General features: G+C 37.1%; 1 protein-coding gene across 3 annotated transcripts in view; it reads right to left on the minus strand.

The window, feature by feature from the left end:
- The window catches only part of CTDSPL (CTD small phosphatase like), an 85,379-nt gene that overhangs the window by 23,192 nt on the left and 48,515 nt on the right, over positions 1-13,672 (minus strand). The window contains exons 3-5 of one of the 3 annotated variants that reach the window (XM_074869521.1): positions 7,005-7,037; positions 3,528-3,581; positions 195-296 (exon numbers count right to left, since the gene is read on the minus strand). In XM_074869521.1, the coding sequence (XP_074725622.1) occupies positions 195-296; positions 3,528-3,581; positions 7,005-7,037 (189 nt within the window). The remainder of the gene's footprint in view (positions 1-194; positions 297-3,527; positions 3,582-7,004; positions 7,038-13,672) is intronic. The other 2 variants (XM_074869527.1, XM_074869535.1) reach the window with 2 other exon arrangements.

Consider the following 13,672-nt stretch of genomic DNA (forward strand, 5'->3'; position numbering starts at 1 on the left):
AAAAAAAAATAACAATATCTGTGTTACTCCCCTTACAGCTAAATTAGGATGAATAATCATAGGAGTAACAATGAGAACTACCAGGCATCCTGGGAGAGCCCGTAAGACTAGCTGATTTGTTAAGAGGCTTAACAGTTCCTACAACATTCATTGACAGATTCAAGTTGCAAGAGATCACTTCTGAATTTACTTACCTTAAATGAACTGTGCACTAAAGTTTCATCTAAATCAATGACCACACACTTCTTCCCATAGTCTGATGCTGTCAGTTCTGGCAGGAGGTATTTAGCTGGTGGCTAAAAACAAAAAGAAGAGAGGAAGACAACAAAAAAACAAGTAAAACCTCTATTGAAGGGGCACTCTTCTGCCAACATTACTATTCTAGTAATTACTGGGAACTGAAATATATGACTCAAAGTTTAATGTTTTTCTGGGCTCATCGCAAGTACACATATGAAAATTAATGGCTCACACAATACTCATACAGACTTCTTCCCGCCACCCCCAAATGCGAGACTTCTTAGAATGACCTCCAAAGCATTGGAAAGAAAATGGTAAAACACCATCACTAGCTATAAAACAACACAGAAAAACAGGACCTTCGATACAATGGTATCTTTTTCCAGTGGCCCTCTTCCTAATGCCTCGGTTTTGGTTGCTGTTGTTATCCTATTCACAGTCAACACTATTTCCAGCCATATCACACTCATGAACACTTACAAAATTGTTATTTCTGTTTGCCATGAAAGATGCTAAAGTGGAGAAATCAACTCTGAAGGAAGACAGCATTACTAATTTTATCTTCCAGGACATGTCTCCACTCTCATTTTTACCACTTGTGAGGGTGCTGACTAAGAGCTTTCATGTGGATTACATTCCCAGTAAAGGTATTAAAATTTCAATAAAGAACCTAAACTAGGCTCTTCTACAGTATGCTGCCCTTACTAAAAAATGGTACCAATTACATGAATTGACAACTTTTCTGAAAGCAATGCAGACAGTCACATAGTCTTCCAATCACTCATTCCCCACTTTAACATCCCAATTTGCAATACAGTTATGTTACTTTAGACTTCGGTACTGGATACTTCCTGAAATAACAGAAATGGGAGAGAACGCTTCCATTTGGAGCTGAAACACTGCTGCCACTCACTTAAGGAGGTTTTTTTTTGATGAAGGAAAAGGACTAGCTCTATAGAAAAGTATCAGTAGGGAGAAGCTCAAGACTGAGAGGAAATCAAGTTAATTAAGAGTTGGATACAGAACTCTAACTTCATTCTTTTGCTATCTTTTTATCTGTTCAGACAACATTGCTCTGATAAGGATGCATCTATCATATTTTTCGTTCTTTTCAATAGCCTTTTGTAGAGGTGCTTGCAGAGATCTGAGGCCACCCCTTTGCGGAGAGCAGGTGACAAACAGATCAGCGAGACACTCCCTGAACACCCTACAGCAGCAAGTACAGATTATTAACCACTGATTGATTTCAGAGGTTGTCTTAAGTTGATAGATACTGGCCAATGATGCCTAGTAAGTTCTTGTTTAAATGAAGTAATTAACAAATGAGACTCTGGACTTAAATAAAAGTGTCTTTAGCTAAAGCATAAGTTATTGGGGGATTTTTAGGAGTGCTCACTGAAACTGATTTAGTTCCTTACAATTAACATCAACAACAGTTTCTTCAGCTACCAAAATGAAAGCTGCCTTGCTTCCAAGCCATTTCTCTCAATGTATTTTCCCTTAGTACACATCTAACGATGACCTTAAAGAAAAAACAACTTCTGTTTAATGCCTGTAAAGTATCCATCCATCACAGTAACCTAACCAGGCCAAAATTTATAGGACACCTTTTCTAGATTATAGACAGTCCCATGTATACATTACTTCAACAACTACTTGAGCTCTACCTCTGCTTGTTTGCAACTAGGACCATATCTAAAGAATTTCAGTTTCTCACTCCTATTTCAAAATCTAAAAGGTAGAGACCCCACCTCAATTTTTCATAGTAAGAATGACCCAGACTTGCTACCTAAATAGACTAAAAGCTTACTGAAAGAAAAATCAAACCCATTTAAAGACAATCTTCAGAACCCATGTTCTGATACTGATTTCTTGTCTTTGAAGAGAAAAATATAGGAACATGCCAAGAAACCTTAAGCATTTTTTTTTTTTACAGAATAGTTCAGTTCATTTTTGTACTCTTAAGACTGTTAGTACTTAGTCCGAATTTTTGACTAAGTTAATCTGCGAAACAAGTTCAAAGCCAGCAATTTCTTCTTGCTATGGAATTATTTTTCAAACTGAAAATATCTCTATATACGGAAAATATATACGAAAATAGCTATTTTTTCATATACAAATATGAAAAATACAAGCATTGTCTTATCACAGATATATTTGTTTTTATCTGGAAACTAGTATGCCTGTCATCAAGAAAAGGATGGACATACACAAAGGACTACAAAATGTGAGAACCTTCAATTCTGAAAACCTAAATTCCTTAACTGCACAGTGATGGACAGGCCATGCCCATCATCTTCATCCACCTGCAGCTCTGCCTTCTCAAAAGCAGCGGCTGGGAGAAGAACAAGCTTACCTGCGGTACCTACACAGAGATGCTGGTTACTGCTAGTTTCACTCTCCCTTTTCAATACTGCCTTAGGAGATAATGTGTATTTATTGACCTGACTTTATCTAACAAGACTTCACTTCCAGGTTTTTCCTGGGGAAAGTCTCCCACCGGGGCACACCAACCTTCCTACAAGCTTTGGTGTCTTGAATTCAATCTGATCCTGTTTTCAAAGACACCGGGCCAACAAGTTTGCACATTTGAAGATCAGAAGAAATAAATTTTCCATTTCAAAACCTGTATCTCTGTTGCCCTCAACTTTGAAAACACATTTGTCCCCTGATAACCTAACAGGAATAAGTAAACTATTCCAAAGACGAAGTCACTGCAAGTTGCAAGACTGCTAAACATCTGGTGTAGGACTTTGGAGCAAGGAAGACATTTCTGAGGCTTTAGGAACTTAAAGGATTTGTATGTAGGGTATCAGTCCATTTGCTTTGCTGATCAAGCTTTCTGATCTAAAGCAATTTCCACGTGCCAAGAGCAGCAAAGCTTTTAGGCAGGAACAAGCATTACTCAATATTGTATTTTAATTTCCTCACTAATGGAGACATATCCAAGAAGAGTTCTAATTACCAGATTTCCATCACAGTTAAAAGCAAATAGTTATGGATCTTTGATAATTTCTTTTTTTAAACATAGCAGCTTTAGAGATATCCAAGATGATTAAGAGTATTTAATTGTGGCTAACAGCAACTCATATTTACTATGTAATACTCGCTGGAAGACTGCAGAACTCAGCAAAAAATTAACATGTGGTATCTCAGTACTGTAAGTCCTAGCTTGGTCTTCAATTCCAACAAGACATAAATTGTATACAAGTTAAAGCTTTTAAACTAGTCACTGTTTGGGATTTATGCATTCCAGCCAGGTCTCATGGCTGATCAGCTTAACAGACCTTGTAGTGAAACGACTGCTGCACTGCTTCAGTCCCGTGGAAATAGTATATTCCCTAAGAAAAAAAAAAAAAAAAAGGGGGTGGTGGTGGCAAGAAAACAGGACTTCTGGTTGAAGCATAAACAGCTGGTCAACACAAACCTTTCAGAAATTTACTGTATAAAACAATCATAACTTTTCCTCCCTGTATGCCCCTATTTCCCACAGAGACAAGTATCAGAATTAATAAGCCCTTTCTTTGCATACTAGAAATGTTGTCTAGACTAAGTGCAGCATATCAATTTGCTGTTCATGTTCCCTTCAATTCACACTTTTGGTTGCACTCTACACAGCTAACAGCTTCATCCAGCAGTTATGCATAGAAATACTCTAATAGAAGATAAATTATTCCCACTTAAAACACAGCTGCCAAAAGATGCTAGCTCCTGTTATAAAACAGGCAGTTCAAAAAATTTCTTCTAGAAAAAATTGTAACACGAAATTCTCTAAATGTAGATGAGGACAAGTGAAAAAACAATATCCCAGTGCTAAAATTTAACTTCTGCAGGGATTCTGAGGACTAATTTTGGTACCACTCCTTAATACCAGGATTTTAAATTGAACAAAAGAAATGGACACTTCAACTCATTTAAAAAGGTAGATGAGTATGGCTTTGTATTTCCATCTACCTTTTCGTTCAAAAGAATGAAAATGAGTGCTGCAGTTGCTATGGGACTACTTTGATTTCTCTAACACACTCCTTTTCCAAACAAAGCTGAGAAAAATCCATGAAAGCACAGGCATCCTGAGCTACACTCAATGTATTTTTTAAGTCAGGTCTATCACAGTGTGTCAGCTGGTACTGTTTTTTCTAATTTTGTGTGTGTTTATTTCAGCTGTAAATAAAACATTTTGCAGTATTAGGAAAAAATCAATTACACTGCTGTTTAATCTATGCCTTATCTGGAAAGTTTCAGAATACGAGATACAAACAGGATAAAGTTCATCTTTAAAAAAAACCCAAAGTCACACTGTTTCCATTTTCCGAGAATCTAACTTGAAGCTGGAACGTTCCTTGCTTAGCAGTTATCTCTATCAATAACCAAGTGAAAATTCATATTAATTCAAATCTTTAAATTAAGTGCAATACAGGAAAAATCTGACTGAGCAGAAGGTATACTTCACTGATTTGCACATATGTACATAAAGCAATGGAAGTTTTCAAACAGGTGACCTCAACAGACTGCCAGATTTTATACATGCATGATAAAGCTCCATAAAAGCTCATATTTTGACTGGAGGCTTCAACTTGAAAGTTTAATGAGTGGGGAGCGGGCAGTGCTCTTTTCAGAGTCACTACGGAATTCTCTAAACACTTGAAGTGATTACATTTGCAATGAGCCCTATAAAAATAAATATCCAACTTAATTGTGACCAAGCTCTCTCTGTGCCTGTTTAGAAGATTTTTCTCCTTGCATGTACAATACATACAGTTCAAACAGCCTATTTCTCATCCATGACCCTATGTAGCAGAGCATCAAAAATTTCTACATTAATGGGTCTTAAACACACAATTAAGAGTTGTCTCAGAGTGAACCTCTGGGCTCCAATGCTCAGGACAAACAGCCCTTTTAAGACAGGCAAAAAGAACTGTTTTAATTTTAGGCATTTTTCTAATATAATGTTGCATCTTTGTTCCTATGACTTTCTCCATACACAGCTCACTTCTGTCTTTATTTAGACTATTACATACTAATGTTCACTGGCTTCTGTTTGACAGCCAGAACCACTCTGATATTAGGTAGTAAATGTCACACAACTGCCTGCAGGCGATGGTTGCTTGACAACACTTGCATGTCCTGCTGAAAGAAGGCATCAGATGGCAAGGGAGAGGAATGAGTGTGTTTAGAGTCACCTGTTCAGTGAGAACTCTACGTCATGACTGCAAAGAGAAGTTAATTTTACTGCCTTATTAAAGTGCTGGGAATATAGGTCAGCAAAATTACTGTTGCACTAGGAAGAAAAAAAAAAGAAAAAAAGAAACCCCTTCTCATTGTTCATTTTCCTACCACTACCCAAATCTAACAGAACACTGCTTTAACATCGCAAAGACAGTGTTCTAGCATGTTCGTATCTGACAAAGCTGCACTCATTTGTTGTTTCAAATTTTTGTTCCATTTGAAATCTTATTTCATTAATACCTACACTCACTCTAAGGCAAAATTTTATTCCAGGTCAGAGCACAGCCATAACATGTTTTACCACTACAGCCATGAAACAGAACCTAGCAGGTATGTAAAAGGAAAGTAATTTAGAAATCATTATTTTCATACATCCAAAGTTTTCTATTCCCAGACTTGCATATATACAAATTACATGCATGTACATGTGTGTGTATGCACACATGCATGCAAACATATGCATGAGCCATATTAGAACTAATTTCGTATTAGAAATAATAGGTAAGCAATAAAGAGTAATTTCTAACAGTTCTTAAATCCAAGAAAAAGTGGTGAAGGAGGGAAATGATCCACAGAGTTATGGCAGTCTCCTGATACTGTTGCACTGCAGCATGGACAGGTTTCTTTTAGGAGGTCTAGTAATGTTGGGTTACATGAGCAGGAAGGGAAAGAGTTAAAAAATGGTATCTTAGGGAATATTCAGGTCTTTAGAGGCTACGAAATATCTCAAGAAAGAGGGCTGTGTCAGTAACTCCACACATCAGCTCTGCTATTTCCTGGAAAACTCTGCAATAATGAAGTATTATAAACAGCAAAAGAGCTCAAAAAATTGTTTCCAGTTTTAAAAAGCCTAAGTCTTCATCCACACAAAAAAAAGAAAAAAAAAAAAAGAGCAGGTTTTTGACCAAAAAAGGTTAAACCTAATTAAATTAAAAGCTCCAGTTTGAAGAACTTTTTTCTTTTTCTTTTATTTAGTTTTGAAAACTAATTCTGATGCCAAACGGCATTCTAAATTTAATCCAGGGAAGATAAGCAGAAATATTAAGGCCCATAAAACAGCAGCTGATACCATCTCAAATGAGTGCAGTAATGCAGCTGTGGTCAGTGTACTCTTTGTTTTCCTGACGTGGCTTGTTTCAAACAAATTACGCAGTTTCTAACTCTTCTTTTCAAATGGAATATAGGGAAAAATTAGAGGAAAAGGTTTTTGTAACTGTGTCTCACATAGTGATGATGAGTCACCTTTTGTCTCTATTAAAATACTTTCAGACTCCTTCATGCATTTTCAAAATGATAGAAATTGAGAAACGAATTTAACTGAGATGCGAAATGAAAACCATATAAAACCCAAACTCTTCTTTTAGTCCCTGTACAACACGTGCAGTTCAATTCATCTCTGAGTATATAACATTACAGACAGAACATAAAATCCTTTTGTTAACATGCAACACAAAACAGACCTGTTAGACTGCAACATAAGATGAATCAAAGCAAAAGTTATGAAAATTATTAAAAGAAAAAGGGATAAAAATACATACACTTGGTATAGGCATGACCTGCATCTGGTCACCCTGGGGAAAAAGAAAAAAAATCACTGTAAGGGTAATGGCTTTTAAGGGTAGAACAAAGGTCTGAAGCAGTAAACGTAGCACTCAAACATTTTAAACCAAAAGTTCAAAGTATTCAAGAAACCAGGGTAAAAAAAATAAAAACAGGATCTTGCATTTTAGTCGCTGAAATGGTTGGTTAGTGTATCGGCATTTATGGTTTTTAGAAGACTGGACTGGTAAAACCCATGCTATGATTAATAAGAGATGATAATAAGAAAGTACCTGTATTTACTGTAACTTTTTCAGCCTTAAGATCTACTAATGGGTATATTTGTCTATTTTCACTGCAGCGACAAGAGGCTCAGCCAGACCTTGATAGCAGGGCAGAAGCCCCCACTCCTTGAAGTTGACTTCATTTGAAACAACTGCCTCAGAAAAACCAGCATTTTCACTTAGGGAACAGCAAAATGTCCGAGAAGGACACGATGATGATAAACTAATCCAAGGAAACCCCCTTTCTTCACCCAGAAAGAGGCAATGGTATCAGTGCTCTTCCCATGGTCTCACTTTTGTATTGTACTTGGGAGAAAGCAAGACAGTCTTGGCCAGCTTGACCTTTTCTTCTCATCCTGGGACCCGACATACAAAGACAATTCCATTTACAGCTTCCAAATGGAGAAGGCTGGTCCCAGGTTTGCCAACTCAACATGTAATACATTTTGGAAAGTAGGCACTGTATTTTCTAATCTTTCTAACCTGTGAAAAAACAAGTATTTGTTTTCTGGTGGGCACTGCGCATAAAAGAAAGAAGCAGCCAACCTTTCTAGCACAGATGTTGCTTAGGTAGATGATTTTATTCTTTAAATACTTAGATAACACAGGCTCTCACTACAAGCAAATTCACAATCTATTGAAAGAGCTGTTTTCAACATTAGAACATCCTCTTCCAGCTGAAAAAGTCTTGTGCTCACTTGTTTCGGAGTCTAACATAATGTTGGCACATTACTGACAAACAAAAATAATTCAATATTATTTTTAAAGTCCTCTTTTTACTGCTACAACAGCAGAAATTTTTACCGAAGTTTGACCAAAATCCAGAGAAGCTGATGAAGTAAGCTAGAGAGCAGCAACTACTATGAACTATCAAGAAGTTTGCTGTAGTAAAAAGCACCTGATTTCTATAAAAACAAACACAAAAACTGGTAAGAATCCAAATTTTCCTCAAGATAATGGCAAAAAGAAATATAATTCAGCACATTAATATCTTGTTAGTGGAACATCATCTGAAGTTCATGTGCCGTTTGAGAAAGGAGTGAATTTAGTAGGTGCTAGTTGGATTAGCTGGCCTGTGACCAAATTGTTATCAAGGATATAGTTATGCAGGCAGAGCAAAGATTTGCAAACCCATGTTTTGTTTTGAATGGCTTTTTTTGCATTCACTAGTAGAGAGAATAAAATACAACTGGAGCTCCTCTTTTGTCAAGAGACGAAAACAGTGCATGAGAGGTAGAGAGGCATATCCACTGTTAGGGTACAAGATTATTTTACTCGTGGACACAAATATAGCTGTGTATCACATCAGGTTTTCCCACAGACTTCAAGAGACACCGTGATGTAACTTACTTTCTATTTTGACAATCTCTTGAAGCATGAGCTGCACTCCACAGTATTACTGTTAAACCCAACTTTCGTGGGAATATAGAATCTAAGTTGCTAAAGGACTGGCATTACTGTTTGCTTTGTTTTTCTTGCGGATATTCTTTTAAAAAAAAACAAGAAAAACAAGCGAATTTCCTAAGAGCAACCCTAAAAGTACCTATGCAAAAATCAAAATGGTAATGATGACAAATGGAAAAACAAGCAGAAAGATAAATGGCAAGAGTCTGCTGGTAAAGCGTAAGTGTTCTTGAACAGGCAAATGTTTTTTAAAAACAAGCCTGCTATGGGAAACTTTTAAAAAGTGTCCTGCCTCATTTCCTGATGCTGTGGAACAGGAAGGGAAGTAGGTCATAACAGTATCATTTGAACTAGATGACAGATGACTGCACGAGCTCCTGATGCTGGTAACAGGACAAAGCAGTTCTTAGAATGCCAAAACTTCCCCATTGTATCACTAAGATAACCCAGGAATTGATTTGTCCAGCCACTGAAAGCACTTTTTTCTCATGGCACAATATATACAGATGAAATGATAAATCCTACCTTTTCACTCAGAGACATAATTTTAGTTTGAGACACACAACATTTTCAGTACTGTGTCTGTTCATTAATGCTGTCTACGGTCACATATGGGATCAATGAGCATCAAATGACAGATCACACTATTTTGCCTTTTTTGAGAACGGTCTGTATTCAAAGATAAGGAGCTGTTTCATTTTCAAGAATAAACCCCTTAGAGAAGCAGCTGTTTGAAAGAATGGATTTATCATATTCATTTCTTAACACGAAGCTTATACAAGACCATGATAGGTTCTTTAAAAACAATAATATAGTTACTATCTGACTCTTTCATTGACTTGGAATATCAAGCTTTGTCTCTTACTATAGAAGACTTTTTGGGATGCAAAGAAGGACAGAATGACTAGGCAGGGAGAGAGGAACCAAACATAGCTATGCAGAGCGGGGTTTTGTTTTCTAAATAGACCTGCCTTACCACAGTGCTGGTGGTGACCAACAGACCAAACACTAGGAAGTTTCTTGCCCTGATCAGCGAAGGTTAAGCAGGAGAAAGAGTACTATTATTTATATTAATCTCAATTATCTTCCTCCATACCGAAAAGCGAGACTAGCTTCTACGTCTATTTGGAAGGCATGCTGTTAATAGTCTCTCCATCAGAGAGTCTATGCTCATGCTGCTCCTCTAGGTCTCTTGCATGAAGGACATACTACTTCTGACCTCAAGAACGCGCTCCCTATAAGCCATTTTTCTCACTCTGGTGAACCATATTCACATGGGACAGAGAAGATCCTTCTTCCTGCACTGTGTTATAAATAGTGATCCTTGAAGCAGACAAGAGTGTTGGAGACACGACAATAGGTCATCGAAACAGCTTTCCAGCATCACCTTGGAGATGACAGCATTGTGCAGAAAAAAGCAGTGGGGAGAAGGAGACCTAATTTTTGTAGTGGTTAGGATGAGTGAGGTGGAAATTCAAGGACGACCTTTCTGGCTTCATTCCTGTTACAGGGAAAGCAGCGGGGGCAGCTGCTGCCCCCAGAATAAACCTCCTTCTAATTCTGTCTTCTTCCCTGTTGAGTGTGGATCAAGACCTCCTCCTCTAACCCAACAAGTATAAAAAACCCTTTCCTCATTCATGCTTCATCTTGTTGAACACGAGCCATCTGCCCTATTTGGATCTAACTGTGAAACAAAAGCAAAGATGACTCTAGTGGAAGTGGGTTGTAATTGAAATGGCAAAGTGCCGATAGACTTGTCAGAGCTCCCTCAGCCACCACGACTGAAAGCAAAGGGAAGAAAAAGCTAGCTAGCATCTAGCTTTTCTCACCTTTCTCTATCTGGATCCCTCTTTGAAGCCTGTAGATGAAATCTGTACCTGAAAACACTTCAAAACCCAGGTAACAAACTAACCCCCCCCAAAAAAACCTTACATCCAGAAGCATGCCCAGAAAATACACAAATTGAGTCAAGGTGCTAACTGAAGAACAGAAATTGAAATTTGAATTTATTCAGAAGAAAACAAAAAAAACCCCTTCCCTCTCCCTACACTCTGGCCCCTAAAGAAAAAACTGTCTGGAAGGTGTTGGTGAGCTACCTGCTGCTGAGGAGGCAGGAAAAAAATAGCAAATATTTAATGAGGCTGAACATTGTGTGCTCCCAATGACACATCTGGCTCAGCATCCAAGCTGCAGACAGGCCGATATACCCACTGTAATAGATATTACATCTTAGAATACATCTTTGTGCTGCACTAAAAAGCTGTTGTATTTTAAGAAAAACAAATATACAATAGTTTCAGTAAATACAAGTTATTATTGAAAAATGTTGTATTGAAACTTCAGAGACAGAATGGACCATTCATTACCAGTATTAGAGTCACACTTGGACAAGCAGCTGCTCTGTGAGTAGAAGGTTTAAAATGAACTCAATACTTTAAAGAAGTTTTTGGGCTTTTTCTCCCCCTAACAGAAGTCCACACTGAAAAACCCTGTTTATTCAAACCCATGCTCAGTTTAGTGTTTCTTCCAATCCTATGAAGTAGTGACATGACACTTCATTTGCCAAGCATAATCAAGTCACATAATTTGGTAAAATACTAAGTGAAGTACTGATTCATTTGAAGCACTGTTTTAACTTTTTCTAATACAACAAAATAATAATAAAATTTAAATCGCACAATTACTCTGAACAAAATTTCAGAACTGTGTTTCCAATTACTTTATAAAATACTCTTCCTTGCTTTCTCTCATTTATAACATGTTAGCATTTAAAGAATCAAGACTACTAATTAGAAGGATGTTTGCTTGTCTCATCAACTTCAAGAATATGCCAGGAGCAACACAGAACAAACACTGATTTCCTGTTAAACCAGCAGAAGCTTTCTCCGTTCCTTTCCTTCCTATGAATTCTTTATCACCAGTTTTCATGTAACAACTCTACTGAACACTAAAGACAGAAGGAAAGTACATCCAAGCCGTTTTACACTAGTTTCTAATGGTAACTATTCAACATTATCGTGCAATTTTCTTTTTCTATTTTTGAAGGAAAGGGTCCCAACACATGAACTGACTGGGCCATGGTCAGAAGTCACCTGTGATGTAATAAATAATTAATAAAACATACAAAAGAGAAAGCAGATAAGTGACAATTTGAACAGCAGCTCAACAGAATTTAAACTATTCTAACCCAGCAGGCAGAATAATGCAAAAAGAGCTTTAATTAAATAGCAGAGCAGTTTAAGCAGTGTGTTGTCAGGCTTCCTTTTCTAAAACAGGTAATTTTGTCATTTCTGAACATTTAATTTCACCAATTTAGAAACTGAGGCCCACTGTTGCATGTACTTTCCCCCAACTTACTTATCACTTCTGAATCTAGACAAGATGCTCAGTGCAACTCGATCAAATCCAGCCAGCCTGCACAGTTCTAAAACACAGCTCTAAAAGCACTAGCCTGACAGCATAAGGATATTCAAAAATATCCAAGTCTTCAATGCTGTTTTTCTTTCTTTAAAAGAATTTCCTACTTATGTTTAACCATGCTAGCACTCAAAATAAAAACAGCACATAAAAACACATACAAAACTTACTAGTCTTTAATATGTCATTTAAAATAGAAATGTCACAGACTTATTTGCACTCCCTTAAGAACTACTCAAAAGCTCAACTATACTTAATTTCTTCTAGGAAGATCCGTATGCATCTGAGTGCCTTTCATTCTACTTGAAGAAAATGCACTCTTTAATAATTCTTTTTAATATATTCCTTGAACTTTTTTATTCTAGCAAGCTGTAATCTGGTAATTCTACATATCTGTGATTTGTGTCTTGGGCTCGCGTACAAGTATTGCACAACTTCAAGACTGCTCACTAAGGTAGCACAGAGTGAGGATGGAAACTTGTGTGAACATACATGCAATCACTTGCTCAAGGCATAAGATATATTTAGAAAGTAATTAAATGTTTTACAAAATGCAACCTGAAAACTACTGACTCCAGACCATTTTAACTCACATTTTCTATAGAAAAAACAAACTCTTCGTTATGTTTTTCTTTCTCATGAACTCCCATTTTCTCTCAGCTGCAATTTTGCTAGCAGACTCTCTTCTGCATCCTTTCCATCCCCTAGCATAACTCAAAAGGGAAATTTTACTAGTTTCCCATTCCTTTTGTTTCTCAGGTGAATGTGCGCATACATGCTACACAGCACTCAGCTTTCCCTTCAGCACATCTAAGCTAGATTTCCCTCATTTCAGTCAACTACCTTGGCTACAGAAAGAAGTCTAAAAAGACACATACAATTCCTTCTCTTGGCAGTGAAATTTTCAACACACTTTACCTCTGCGTGAGCAGTTTCAGCATGAACTGTTGCAGTTCAGTCTTTACCTCCACATGTATTCTTAAGTCTCCATCACTTTAATTTGCTTTCCTTTCCTCCCTCACACCAAACAGTTCCTCTGCTCTTATCTCTTGAGCTTTTCAGAATTCAAACATAACCAGCAAAATGCAAAACAAAATAAAATAGACTGGATGAGGCAGATAAGAAATCAGCTGCATCAAATTCAAAAAATTACTGTGAAGTCCAGAAGAGTGAAAAGATAGAGATATCTCTATTTCTGCTACTATTCCCCATCATGGATACACCTATATTTGCAATCTCTTAAAAGTCCTGGAAAAGTGCAAGGGGAATGGGGTTTCAAGAGTCTAGCACTAGGGGAGTTTTGAGAGTGCTGAAAAACACCACGGTATGGAAAAGATGGCATTCCTGCGTTTGCTATATTGAACTGAAATTCTTCAGTTCGTAATGCAAATGCTCTCAAGTGTTATCAGATTTAAAAAGAACATATAAATTCATTAGTGCTGTGATTTTATGAATATGGCAAAGCAATATAATTACTAGAACTCAATGAAAGTAACATGCTGCTCTGACATTCAGTGCTTTGAAGTGCTAAAAGTTTTCATCAATTAGTTTGACTTACTAGG

The sequence above is a fragment of the Strix uralensis genome, chromosome 1, assembly GCF_047716275.1.
Source record: "Strix uralensis isolate ZFMK-TIS-50842 chromosome 1, bStrUra1, whole genome shotgun sequence".
Taxonomy (NCBI): domain Eukaryota; kingdom Metazoa; phylum Chordata; class Aves; order Strigiformes; family Strigidae; genus Strix; species Strix uralensis.